This window comes from Uranotaenia lowii, chromosome 1 (assembly GCF_029784155.1).
Source record: "Uranotaenia lowii strain MFRU-FL chromosome 1, ASM2978415v1, whole genome shotgun sequence".
NCBI classification, from domain to species: Eukaryota; Metazoa; Arthropoda; class Insecta; order Diptera; family Culicidae; genus Uranotaenia; species Uranotaenia lowii.
The window spans coordinates 177,799,320-177,812,528 of NC_073691.1; the positions used below are offsets into that span (position 1 = coordinate 177,799,320).

The 13,209-nt window shown below is 39.5% G+C and overlaps 1 protein-coding gene across 9 annotated transcripts; it reads right to left on the reverse strand.

The window, feature by feature from the left end:
* Window positions 1–245: 245 nt before the first annotated feature.
* LOC129737903 (uncharacterized) lies at window positions 246–5,968 on the reverse strand. Of its 9 annotated transcripts, XM_055729076.1 has the most exons (4): window positions 3,774–3,890; window positions 3,228–3,710; window positions 2,685–3,072; window positions 246–1,230 (listed from the first exon to the last, which is right to left on the reverse strand). In XM_055729076.1, the coding sequence occupies exons 3-4, from the start codon at window positions 2,899–2,901 to the stop codon at window positions 767–769; spliced, it is 681 nt and encodes a 226-aa protein (XP_055585051.1). In that variant the 5' UTR covers window positions 2,902–3,072; window positions 3,228–3,710; window positions 3,774–3,890; the 3' UTR covers window positions 246–766. The 9 variants fall into 9 exon arrangements, with proteins under 9 accessions (XP_055585051.1, XP_055585089.1, XP_055585066.1 ...); XM_055729114.1 differs by lacking the exons at window positions 3,228–3,710; window positions 3,774–3,890 and adding an exon at window positions 5,948–5,968; XM_055729091.1 differs by lacking the exons at window positions 3,228–3,710; window positions 3,774–3,890 and adding an exon at window positions 4,095–5,916.
* Window positions 5,969–13,209: the final 7,241 nt, after the last annotated feature.

The following is a 13,209-nucleotide window of genomic DNA, read 5'->3' on the forward strand; positions in this document are numbered from 1 at the left end:
TGCATTGCCCATCCAATCGTTTCCTATTGGTCACTATCAGTTTGATAAGTATTGATAAGATTGCGGTTGTGTGTTGATGCTTTATAGAGATATTTTTTGTCATCAACTGAAGTGGCGTCGATTGATTACAGTATAGTGTATCATACTCGTATGTAGTTCAGATATTAGATTTCTAACAAAAATCAGCAAAAAACGCTTTATCAGAATTTTTCTTTTTTCGTATCTTTTTAAGAAAACATAGGAACTATTGGCATAAAATTAGTTTTATTCAATTCAGATAAAAAAAAGGGTTCTTCAGACAGAGGAGAACGAGGCAAAATTCAGTTTTGCATTATTTATAGATCCCTACTCAGCTGGATGGAATCAAGCATACGTTAAAACTAACTTCACATACTTTAAAATACTTCTTCAGAATCTTTAGTTGCAACGTATGGCTAAGCTTTGTTTCTTTTGTTACATAAGAGTTGTAAGTAAGTTGATACAAAATATTTATGTAAACTGGAGTATGTTCATCGAGGTGTAGCCAGCCTATCTCAACCGATAGAATTTATCTTTGACGTGATTCAGATACTTGTTCACTCGTTGAAGGTACTCGAATCACTGATTTTTGTTCAGTAGCTTCATGAATTAAAGCAATTTTTCTTTTGAAAGATAATGCGTCTTCATCAACATTTCTAGAGCGCAGCCTTAACATAAGTACCTATTAGCAAATATATGGCCACTTACAACAGCATAGGCCAGAGAGAGTAGATTTTTGAGATTCAGCTCAGTAAAGCATGATTGCTCCTTGCATTTTTTCATCAGTCGGGGGGTCCAACATTCGAGAGCGTTCTCGTTTTTCCATCGTTGTAGCCACAATGAGAAGAATAATGTTAACGATAACCACGATCAATCCGGCCACAACAAAGTAAAAGCTTGTGCCGAGCGAAGCCAATCCGGTGCTGTACCAGTGAAGTTGTCTGTCTTCCGCTACCAGTACGTTGTGTTTCAGATACTGAATGAACTGCAGAAGCCAGCAAACGAAGGACAGAGTCTGTGACAAGCCCGAGATAAAATTGCTTACAAAAAGCACAACCATGGTTCCCGTTTTCTTCGATGCTGATGAAGATTTGAGAACCGAGGCAACGGCACTAACGGCTCCCGACAGAGCTCCCAGGCCTGTCCCGATGGCGGTTCCGAGCCAAAGCCAGTAGCTTATGACGTCCGGTTCATCGCGGATGATAGCTAGAACTGTAAATGAGGTGTTTGGAATTTTTAGTAACCGGTCCAGAAAAATTTTGCAATTTTAAACTTTTTCAGCAAAAATTTTGTTCAAATTAAGTTTTTTCTTAATTAATAAATTCACGGATTAAATATTTCAAACGTAAAGGTGTAAATCTATTAGTATAAAAAAAAACAATTGAAAGATTAAAAGATAATAAATGCGAAACATTGAAAGATAGCAAAATGAGAAGATACATAAAAAAAGAAATTATGAAAGATATGTAAAGCAACAAACATAAACACGTAAAAATTAGACAAAACAAAGAAAATTTGATCCAATGATTAGAAGAGTGTAATAGATCAAACGAATAAATAAATAAAAATAGTAGATAAGCGAAATATAAGAATATATGAAAAAAAAAATTGAATTATAAGTATATAAGTCAAGGATAGAGTAAGTATACACTAAAACAATGAAAGTATAATACAGTTTTTTATTCTCTCTTTTGGCCAAACCTATCGATCCTGGTCAAGTCTTGTGGATATATAACTGTTCTCTTCTCGAAATACAAGAAAGTGTTAGGAAATGAATGAGAAAAATAAATAGCTAAGCATAAAAGTTACGATACCAGTTGAATACGAATATAAAGATACAATAAGAGAAAAAAATAATGTAAAAAAAAACTATTAATGAATTAAATTGGATAAAGAATAAATTTAAATTTGTAGGTAGAAAAATTACCAAATAAAGTTTATGTATTTAAAAATAATCATTTGATACCTAATAAGTCAAAAATTTTATTAAGAGAAAAACTTCAAAAATTGAAACCCTCAAAAATAAATAATTTACGTTAAAAAAAAAACAAATCAAGAAGTTAAGTAAAATGAAATGTTTTTTTTTTTAAAGAAAAAAATATTAAGGAAAGAGTAGGAGAACAAAAGAGATTAATGTAAGAGTGAAAGAAAAAATTTAATATAGAATGGGCACATATAAATATACAAAAAAAAAAGTTTAGAAGAAGGTAATAGCAAGAAATAAATCTGGTTAGAAGGTTTCGAAATTGTATTTGCGTTTGTATCTACATTTCAAGAACAAAAGTTTATTGAATGCGGCGTTTTTATGTCTTACATATGACCTCACTCTGATCTCTCTTCAAATTTTTACATATGACCCCAATGTGCTCAAATAACAGGTAAATGGTAAGATATTCTTTACAAAATACTCAACGGGAGAAATTGGTACTCAAATAGAACCAAACCAAAGTTTTAATGTTAAGGAAAATTTAAAAAATTTAGCAAAAAAAGTCAGATTTTTAAAACAATGGAATTGAAAGCTAAGATCAAGAAATAAGATTTATAGCTATGAGTATACAGCTCCATGAAGTAGCCAAATATGATCGACGGAACTCTATTATTCCAATATCCGCGATATTTCTGGCAAAATTTATTTCTTTCAAAGTATCAGGATCCTTGTGACTCACCATTGACTTCGTGCTGCCGCCAGCCGTAGGCCACGTTCAGATGCTTCTGGCCGGAAAACAGCCCGAAATGGATCCGTCCCTGAGCTTCGGTCGAGTTGATTCGCTTGGCACCGGACTCGACCCAGTTATCGGTGGTGAGGGCGGCCACCAGAAGTCCCACGACCAGACAGCTCCCGAAAAAAGTTGCAAACACGATTCCACGCGTTTTGAGGCTCATTATTCGATTAGTTTCGGTTCTCTTTTCAATCAACTGGCAACAAGCAATTGATCGATCCTTTTGGTAGTTGAAGGCTATATTGTTTTGTTTTTACACTCTTGGGTTAGTTATTCCTTTTCAAGTTGCAGTCGTGAACATCCAGGAAGATGCTTGCTGCAAGCATTATTTCGACTAAAAAAGAAAATTGAAAAAAAGCATAAAACGAGATTCGGGGAAAACAAAAAAAAAGTAATAAAGTTGGAATTTTATTGATCAACTTTGAAGCTTTCAGCTGGTTGAAAGCAAATTGTTTTCGAGAAAGACTTCAACGAAAGTCCATCACTAACCTCATACCACGCCAAAAAGAAGTAAGTAGGTATAGGCTCGTTCGAATAGTAATGAAAATATTTGCCTTCGCACGACAAATAATAACAATTTCAACGAAAAACCTTTTTCAAATCGAAGATGATCGCGAATATTAAGGGCACTTGCCTACGTGAACATCAATCACTGACCGTCACACAACGTACAAGCGAAATGTCATCGATTATTCCTATGGAAAAAGCTTGTATGTAGAATGTCAACCTCCGGCCCTCAGAGTTGAAAGCGACACAGTTCAGCGCACCACTACAAACAGCTACCAAGTACCATGATCGTTGATCTACGAATGTAAAAACCAACCCAGGCAAACAAACAGCAACTCGAGAACTTTCTTCACACTATTACCCGTGATATTTGGCTCAACACATTGAAGCCATCATTCCTCATCAGAACGATCGGCTGTCTGGAAAACTCAAAAGAGGAAACTGTCACCTGCTGCCACTCAACCCCTGAAGAAACGATCAACGAAAATAAATAACCTCATTTGCAGCAACAACAGGACCAATTACTACCTGGTATCACAATCTCGGACTCTCGCACAAAAGGGCGGAATTCACACGGTTCGTCTAAACATCCGCAAGTCGTGTTTTCACCCGAAAAAAAAACGTCTCTTGTTTGCAACTGATATAACACACCTCTTTTTCTCCGACACTGCTTGAGGAGATTCGCTACCAATGCCACCAATCAACTTCAATAATGCAATAAATACACACCTATACCTGGCTTCTTGCACCCCACGCACTCTTCTCTCTCTACTGAGATGATCGAGCAATCATGCGGGGATCGATCTTCTTCGTTTGAGTCTACGGGTATCCATGCAGAAGGAGGCTTACCAACCACTCTTGTGGGGTCGCGATGAGAGACTGCTGTGTGTGATGTTATTGCACAGCCAACACCACCACCCAAATAAGATCGTCGCGTTGTTGGTTGGGTGCTGTGTATGTTTGTTTCTATTGAGGGGTGAATTGGAATTTCACTTTCAAACAACCCCGCAGCATACATAGTTCGTTCATAGCAGCATAGCATAGCATAGCGCTCTCTGACTGCACTCTGCAGACTCTACACCGCGGTTATGCATGGAACTCACACGAGGAGCTAACCCAGATCGGTAGCGATTGTTCCATTGCATCGTTCGAAAAAGTGTTTCATTTTCGCGCGATTTCGCACCAAAACAGTATCCGATTTCGCACCGACCCTCCTGAATCAGGAGTGCTGATGAACGGATGAAAATCGAACTGATTTTTATCCTTTTTCCGATATGAGGAACTTTAACCACTAATTACGCTGACATGGCACTTAGAACCAAAATCCGATCATTTTCTGGCTAATATAGCCACCTGACGTCGGTATTGCGCACCAACAAAATTTGTCGAAAAATGCCCTGTAGAAAAAAATCTATCTGCTTAGCCCGATTGTACCTTCTCTATAGAAATTGTCTAGACACGGAAAACAAAAAAAAAGTTAAAATTTACCGAGAAGCGAAGTGATTTTTTTCTACCACTTTTTAAAGGTAAATTTTACATTTTTTCAATCACCTAGCAAAAAGATAAAGTTTACCTTTTTCGCAGACGCAGCATCCTGTTTAAACCTATGTTCGGAAAATCGCTGATATCTCCGAGTGCTGTGATACGCACGTGGTAAAAGTACCCATTTAATATATGTCGAAAATCAACACTAACTTGATACAAGAAAATATACCATGCCCCATCGGAGGCTACCGTTGCTATTTGTCACGTGGCTAATCGACGGTGATCGACATACTTGGTGATACATTTTGAACGTCGCTCCCTCAATCATTCCCGAACGTCTATCCTCGCATCATTGTTGATAATGTTCGTTATTGATAGAGGATCATGAATGTTTCAGAAGGAAAAATCTGAAGAAATTCCAGGACCACATGTTCAAAAAAGCCGTAGCACATGCTGGACAGTTCATTGCGGTTACTTAGTAATAATTTTGTTTTTCTACGCAAAGCGGAAAACTAAAAATCATATTGTAACCTTTACACATCTCTCAGAACTGATACATATCAGTTGTGATCATAGAAGGTTAAAAATCATCAAGGAAGGCAATCACCATCGAGACGTTCGTTGCTGATAATCTGCGTCCTTCTTTACCGCATCATGCTTTGCTGGAATGTATCAAATACAGCAGCGTCGTTGTCATGCATGCATGATTGTTTATATGATTTGCATGGTTGGAGAGGAAAAATTGACTGCTTCGATTTTTTGGCTCTGAATGCAGTAAAGCATGGCTGATAGAAAATGATTGATTTTCGGAACATTGGTTTAAACGCTGCTGAAGATACTCAAATCCCATTAACCGATTTCAAAACCGGAATGACAACAGAGTTATCACCCGTCTCCGTATTGGCCATTGTACTCTGACACATGGACACCTGATGACAAGAACCGACGAGGATCCATGCCGTACCTGGGGAGAACCAATTACCGTTCAGCATATTTTAATCGACTGCAGAATGTGCCAGAAAGAAAGGAGGGAATGTACGTATCTGACCAGCTATACCATGCTCTTGACGACGACATGGCTTCACTAACAAACACATTGAAATATTTAAAAGAAACCAGGCGCTATCGACTTCCACGGAATTCTGGCGACAAAACACTAGCGCCAAATTAGGGTTGACGGGTTGATATCTGTAAAATTCGCGCTTATCAGTCAAAACCTCTGATAACTATCGGCACTATCGTCGTTATTAAACTCTGCCTCATTGTTGCCTATCTGCCTGACGAGACGCTCGCCGAAACACTGAAGGCCGTTGGGCACTTGACGCGAGGGCACGGATACTGCGTGCGAGCGAGAGGAGGCCGATGCGAAATGAGGGATGAACATATATTGCAGCACTGAAGGTCAATCGAAGGTTGATGCTGACGTGCAAGATGCACTGCGATAAATCCACACCTTACATTCTCCCTCTACTCTATTAAAAACAGAAAAAAAAAGAAACTATGTCAAGTAAAATCGTGTGCAAGGGAGTACGAATGACTCATTAGGCATAATTAATCTTAAAAATGGCAATCAGCAATAGCTTCCTAATTCGTAAAGCTGGGATGCTCATTGAATTGTCGTCAGTTATAGTGTATCAACTTATAAATAGCATAGAGAAGATTAAATAGCTATACATGCATCTACGCCAGCTTAGTCCATCCTTTACGACACTCTTCTCTTCAAACGGTTATTTACAATAAAAATGCAATGGTTGAAATAAAACTAAAACATTCAATTCTAATTTTTAGTATAATATTTAATACCAACTGGTTAGTAATTATCATTTTTGAGAGTGAAATATTTTTTCTGTGTATTTTTACTGGGTGTATTTATATCAAATTCGCATCCTTTGGGTTTACCGTGAACAAACGTCAACATCAAAATAAACAGGAGATCGTTCAAATCACGTTCACATTCACGGCAGCTGAGCAAAGCAAAAACTGTGCCTCTATCAGCGGTGCAAAACTTGTTTCTTCAGACCGAAATCGGGTTCAAGAGTTCCTGTGGATTGTACCGTTTCCCGCAGCTTCATGTGTTTAATCAACGGAAACTTGCATACGATATCGAACCCGAATTTGGTATTTATTTGGTGTTTGCTGTAAGGTTCCTTGCTAGGTGCTCAGAAGTGTCCTTCCGTTCGCTCGCTTTTGCTTCCCCAAGACAGCATAATCAAGATGCCGGACTATGCACTCAAGTTTGTGCAATCTGCGCCCCAGATGGTATTCCGCTCCAGTGGCTTGAAACTTAGGAAATCCATTCATCATTTCTTGGTCTACGATCCACAATCTTCAATATTCCTGCGCAAATCGGGCCATTGAAACTGTCCCTCCAGCAACTCATTTGAACCAGGCAAAGTACAATCCGCTAGCACGCTTCACCTGACGATAAGCGATGTCACAAGTGTCCGCCGTTAAATTTCATTGATTTAGGCTGTAGCCCAAAAGCAATCGTTTCAGCATCTCAATGACTGCATGGGTCCATATAGCGGATATTTCCCTTTCACGAAAAAATCAATCCAACCCAGGGACTGTGTGGTTGTGAGACCCGGCTTCACAATATAATTTTTTTTCACAATATAAAGTCGATCGTCATATAAGTCAAGTGTCCTCGAGCGTCGAATTCACAATAGCACCAACAAAACTAAAAACACACATCTTAGCTCCAACTTCTTTATAAAGAAGTACACTTCTCAAACCAAATTCATCTCTCAAGGTGACGCTCTACTCGGTTTTACGATAAATCGCTTCCAGTACATCAATACGAATTTATACCTGTGCATGCCAAACGTGGTTTAAAGTGGCGTTATGCTGTTTCTGGGATCCCAAACTGTTCGAGTTCAAACATTACTCTTAAACAACTTATCAAGAATTACTACAAGCCCTTCCTTAGCTTATTCGGTTACGTATTAATGCATTATTTCTCCATTTCAGCACTTGGTAACTATAGGAATTACAAATGAGGCCAAACATTGACTTTTGTTGAAGAAAACTCATACAAGGGAAAAACATGACACCTGTGGAACGAATTCAGTGATCACACTGCTCCAGTTATAGGCTGGATGACTTGACCGCTTGTTGGGTCCGGAAATGGGTTACGCACGAGAAGTGGTCAGACATTATCGCCAGTATCCCTTCCAAAACACCATGATGGACGAACGCTTTGTACATTTGTTTGTGAGAACAGCGAGTAAAACCATGTGCTGCCATCAAAAGCATACAGAAAGCCAGCTTTCAATCGTTCGACGAATACCGTGCGAGAAGTACAATTTTAACGCATGGATGCTACCAATTTTAATCCTTAAACACATTGTTGTACAAACTGCGCCACTGAATCGCCCGGCGTAAGTTGCTCTAATGAGCACACATTTGTACCCGTTATGACCCTGTCGAGTTCGAAATTTCTGATAGCGTGGCAAAACTTAAGATCAGCTTAGTTAAAATATGCAATTGGGAAGATCTGATTTTATTTTTCAGCAATTAGTTCAAATCAATAAACATGCTCAAAGATTCTACCGCTAATTAACTTCAAGGAAAACTTTATTTTTGCTGTTATCTAGACGTTTTGTACAATTTTTTTTTTAAATTATCATCCAAAGTATTCAGACGGAATATGCTATGAGGCTTAAATATTTACAGGTACACATTTAAAGGTCTACTTTAATCCAACTAGCTAACTTTGTTTGCTCGAGTTGTTCGGAACCTTGTTGGCAATCATCGCAAACAATCATTCATCTCGCAGCTGGTGTATTTGTCCTTTCGCAAAGCCAGACTTAAAGGTTGTATCGACTGACTAACTTACTCGACTTAAGTTAGAACCATAGTTGTCGTACTCGCCTAAATTAAAATTTATTCAACAATAAAACTTGCCTTACCCAAAACTAGCTAGCATATCAAGCTATCATCGAAATTAAACTACAGTACTCTATAAACAATTCAGTAAATATTCAACATTCGCTGGCATACTCGCCTGGTTGGAACAAGCTGGCGTACTTGCCTGTTACAATTAGCTGACGTAGTAATTTATATACTGCGAAATTGCAAAAGTTTCGGTTTGTAACAATATCTCTAGGGCCGGGAAGAAATGGAACGCCAACTCTTGTCCAATTTAATCTGCATTGTTTAATTTTTCGAGGGGAGAATTATTTCAATACGAAAACACCTACACCAACCACACTGGATTTGGATAACGGGTCGTGTCACAATTTTTTGAAAACTCAAAATGCGCTACCGAGAGCTAACTATAACTATAAGCACGTGGTATTGTTAACGTAAATCTAGGCTTGAACATTATTCTTGGAAATATCTGTTCACTACAAAAGCATTGGTTTATAAGCTGTACTGTTAGATCTCCAACCTATTTAAAGTTTCAAATTTGCTTGCCAAGAGGAAACCTTATATGAAATCACTTTTATAGCTAATACTTCGCGGTAACGTCTGATAATCAGAACCACTTTTCAAGTGAAAACGACCATTCGCTGTCGATCATAGCCAAATACAAATTTCATATTTTTAAAATCATTACCTGGCCTGGCCGGCTGGCCGTCTCGGAACTAGCGTGATCCACCTGAGCTGGTAGACACTGGTATTTCTAGCAGACGTTGGAGTTTTCGTATCAGAGCTGGCTTTTTTGCCACGGATGCTGGCGTTTCCGCCTGGGAGCTGGTATTTGAGCCGGGATGCTGGGGTTTCCGCCTGGAACCTGGAATTCCTGCCGGGACGCTGGCGTTTCCGCCTGGGAGCTGGCATTTCCGCCTCAGAGGTGGCATTTCTGCCGGGACGCTGGCGTTTCCGCCTTAGAGCTGGCATTTCTGCCTGGGACGCTGGCGTTTCCGCCTGGGAGCTGGCATTTCTGCCGGGACGCTGGCGTTTCCGCCTGGGAGCTGGCATTTCTGCCTTAGAGCTGGCATTTCTGCCTCGCAGCTGGCATTTCTGCCTCGGAGCTGGCATTTCTGCCGGGACGCTGGCGTTTCCGCCTGGGAGCTGGCATTTCTGCCTTAGAGCTGGCATTTCTGCCTCGGAGCTGGCATTTCTGCCTGGGACGCTGGCGTTTCCGCCTGGGAGCTGGCATTTCTGCCTTAGAGCTGGCATTTCTGCCTCGGAGCTGGCATTTCTGCCGGGACGCTGGCGTTTCCGCCTGGGAACTGGCATTTCTGCCTCAGAGCTGGCATTTCTGCCGGGGCGCTGGCGTTTCCGCCTGGGGGCTGGCATTTCTGCCGGGACGCTGGCGTTTCCGCCTGGGAGCTGGCATTTCTGCCTCGGAGCTGGCATTTCTGCCTGGGACGCTGGCGTTTCCGCCTGGGAACTGGCATTTCTGCCTCATAGCTGGCATTTCTGCCTCATAGCTGGCATTTCTGCCAGGACGCTGGCGTTTCCGCCTGGGAGCTGGCATTTCTGCCGGGACAATAAAAAAAATAGATACCTGATAACATAAACAACCGCCATTTTGGTTTTGGCCTCTTTTCGAAGTAATCGGTAAGTTTTCTCATTTAATCACTAGAAAAACTTTTAACAGTACACTTCACTATTAAAAATCTGGCAGGATCGCCAATGTAAAATTTGCGCTTATCAGTCAAAACCTCTGATAACTATCGGCACTATCGTCGTTATTAAACTCTGCCTCATTGTTGCCTATCTGCCTGACGAGACGCTCGCCGAAACACTGAAGGCCGTTGGGCACTTGACGCGAGGGCACGGATACTGCGTGCGAGCGAGAGGAGGCCGATGCGAAATGAGGGATGAACATATATTGCAGCACTGAAGGTCAATCGAAGGTTGATGCTGACGTGCAAGATGCACTGCGATAAATCCACACCTTACAATATCCAAACTCGAGTTTGACTCATTTTCACGCACACACATGCACCAGTGCAAACAATATAAACATAAAGATTGTGTGAGTGAAGCTACGCTTGATTTTCCAAGTATTAGTGTGATGATGTGCTTCCACTCAAAGCTTGAATGCAAAACTGCAATACTTGTGTGGAAAGCTGCAAAGCTTAGATCCCATCTCGCAGGGCGGCAGCACCATAAATATTGTGTAGGTGACGCCAACGATTTGTTCGAAAAAAACAACAAACCGACTATCTTGATTCTTGAAGGACTTTGAAGAAACGAATCTGTACAGTAAAATTTAAATTGGTAATTTTGTAAATTGTAATCCTAATCGACCAGAGTGACCTTAGTTGTTAAACGGTCGTTAAATAAAATAAACAAAAAACCTTTTTCGCATTCACCTTGAAAAATGGTAAATAATACCGTTTTCCCATTCACTGATTTAAAAGGTAAACGCTAGTTGGTTTAATTGGTTTCTTCAATAAAAAATAAAAACAAAATTCATTCAAAAATTGATATTTATTTGTAGGGACTTTTACCTTATATTTATTTTTGAAATGTATCACCGTGTTTAAAAGTCCTTTCTTCGCCAGGCTCGTGGCAATTCAGCTTTCGCGTTCTTCCGAGCTACTATGGCCGCTGAATCATTCTGCAGGTCCGTCTGGTCCAGCTTTTCCGGAATGAAATCGATGTGGAATACACCTCGAAGCTCTGTGGGCCGATCTGAAACAAAAGCAAAGGATTATGACGAGAACCAGCACAACTAAATGATATCTGAGAAAACCCTTACCATTCTGTTCCAATTTTCACATATTGGGCACGAAGTAAAACGACGAAACAGCTAAACCTCAATTAACGGGTTCGGCAAATAGTTACTTTTTTAGATGAATTATTGTACCGTTTAGTTTAGCTCAATCCAGGTCAACTTCACCTCGCTACGAGGAAAGTTTTACCTTATTTGAATTCACCTTTTTTTCGATGAATTGTACCTTTTTTCCATCCTCTATTCGAGTATTTTTACCTCGCTGTGATGTGAGTTTCACCTCGAAGAGGTAGAAGTTACCTTTTTGGCTTTCACAAGCGTTCACCTTGCTACCTCAGTTATTTTTACCTTCTTATTATTTTTCGTGTATAGTTTCAGTGTATGCATTTTACATTCCGACACGCAAAATAATTTTCACTTAAAAAGTTAGTGACGTCTGTAGTAAATTCTCGCCATACGTAATTTCCTTTGAATTTTAAGTGATGGGTCAAGTGAATTCACTTAAGTGACCGGTCAAGTGCATTACACTATGACGTTCAATTTCAATCGTAATCCCAAGGCAGATCGGTTACTGCGGATAGTGCGACTTCTAAATCTTCCTGTTGTAAACCAGAAAATCTGTCCAGTCCAACCCACAAGCTGAAACATGATAACACCTTTAAATAACTTTTTCTTACATCACGCAGCATTTACAGCATAAGCTTCAAACGCTGCTCTTTAGAATTTGCCATTTTGAACTCTAAAAATAAACACAATTACAACCCGACATTCACTTGAAATTCATGTGATGGGGAAGTGAATATATTTTCTCACTTCAAATTCAAGTGACGACTGAAGTGAATGTGGATGAATTCACTTGAAATTTAAGTGACTGCCAAGTGAAATGTATATGTCGCACTTGAATGGAAGAAATTCACTGGATCCTTGTTTTAGGTGAAAAATCATGTGTATTTTAAGAGTGAATTTGGGTTCATGGTGGAGAAAATTTTTGATGTTTAAGCAGTCACGCACTCAGCCGAAAAAAGAACGTTAAATTTACCTGGATTTTCACGTAGACATTCGTTACGTGAATTTTTGCTTGGTTTACGTGAAGCCCTAGCAGTTAATAAAAAATCACATCATCCTTTCGTGAATTTCACATAGTTGAATGCTGTCAAAACAAAGACACAATCGATTTACTTGAAAAATCCAGTGATCCGCCAAGTACAGGGGGATTTGGTGCATTCTATGTGATGTTCACGTAAACCTGAATGGCTCATTCACTCAGGCCACGTGTTTTTAGGTTTACCCAAAGCTAGAGACCGCCAAAATGAATACCGCGAAATGGTTTACCGGGAGCTGTGATACAATCTGATTTACAGATCAGGTTAACGTGAACGTTTAAAATAAAAGTTTGGACAAAAACATTCACAGCACAGCACAATTTAGTTTAAAATAGCATTTTTACTTACATGATGATAGTGTGATACGTTTGCAACGAAAATTTTCTGTATGTCGAACCTGTATGGAAAATAATGTAGAATTCTGCTGCTTTCGATTGCTGCATCCAATGGGAGTTGATGAGGTACACATTTGGTTTTGTCCATTACCCCTTAAATGTACGTGTAGGAATTAGTGTTAAGATTGATGAATATCAATATTATTATTACCTACCTTCTAGAGGGTCTCACTTTCTAAGGCTTCACTGTTCAGTTTTTTATATGCAGCATATTGTAGGTATGTATTATCTTCGCGAATCCAATCTTTCGCAATATGATTTTGAAGTGGATTTTGGCAATGTTGTTTTTTTTTAAATTGGAATTTTATTTTGACTGCGGAATGTTGATATCAAAATGCTCTTTACCA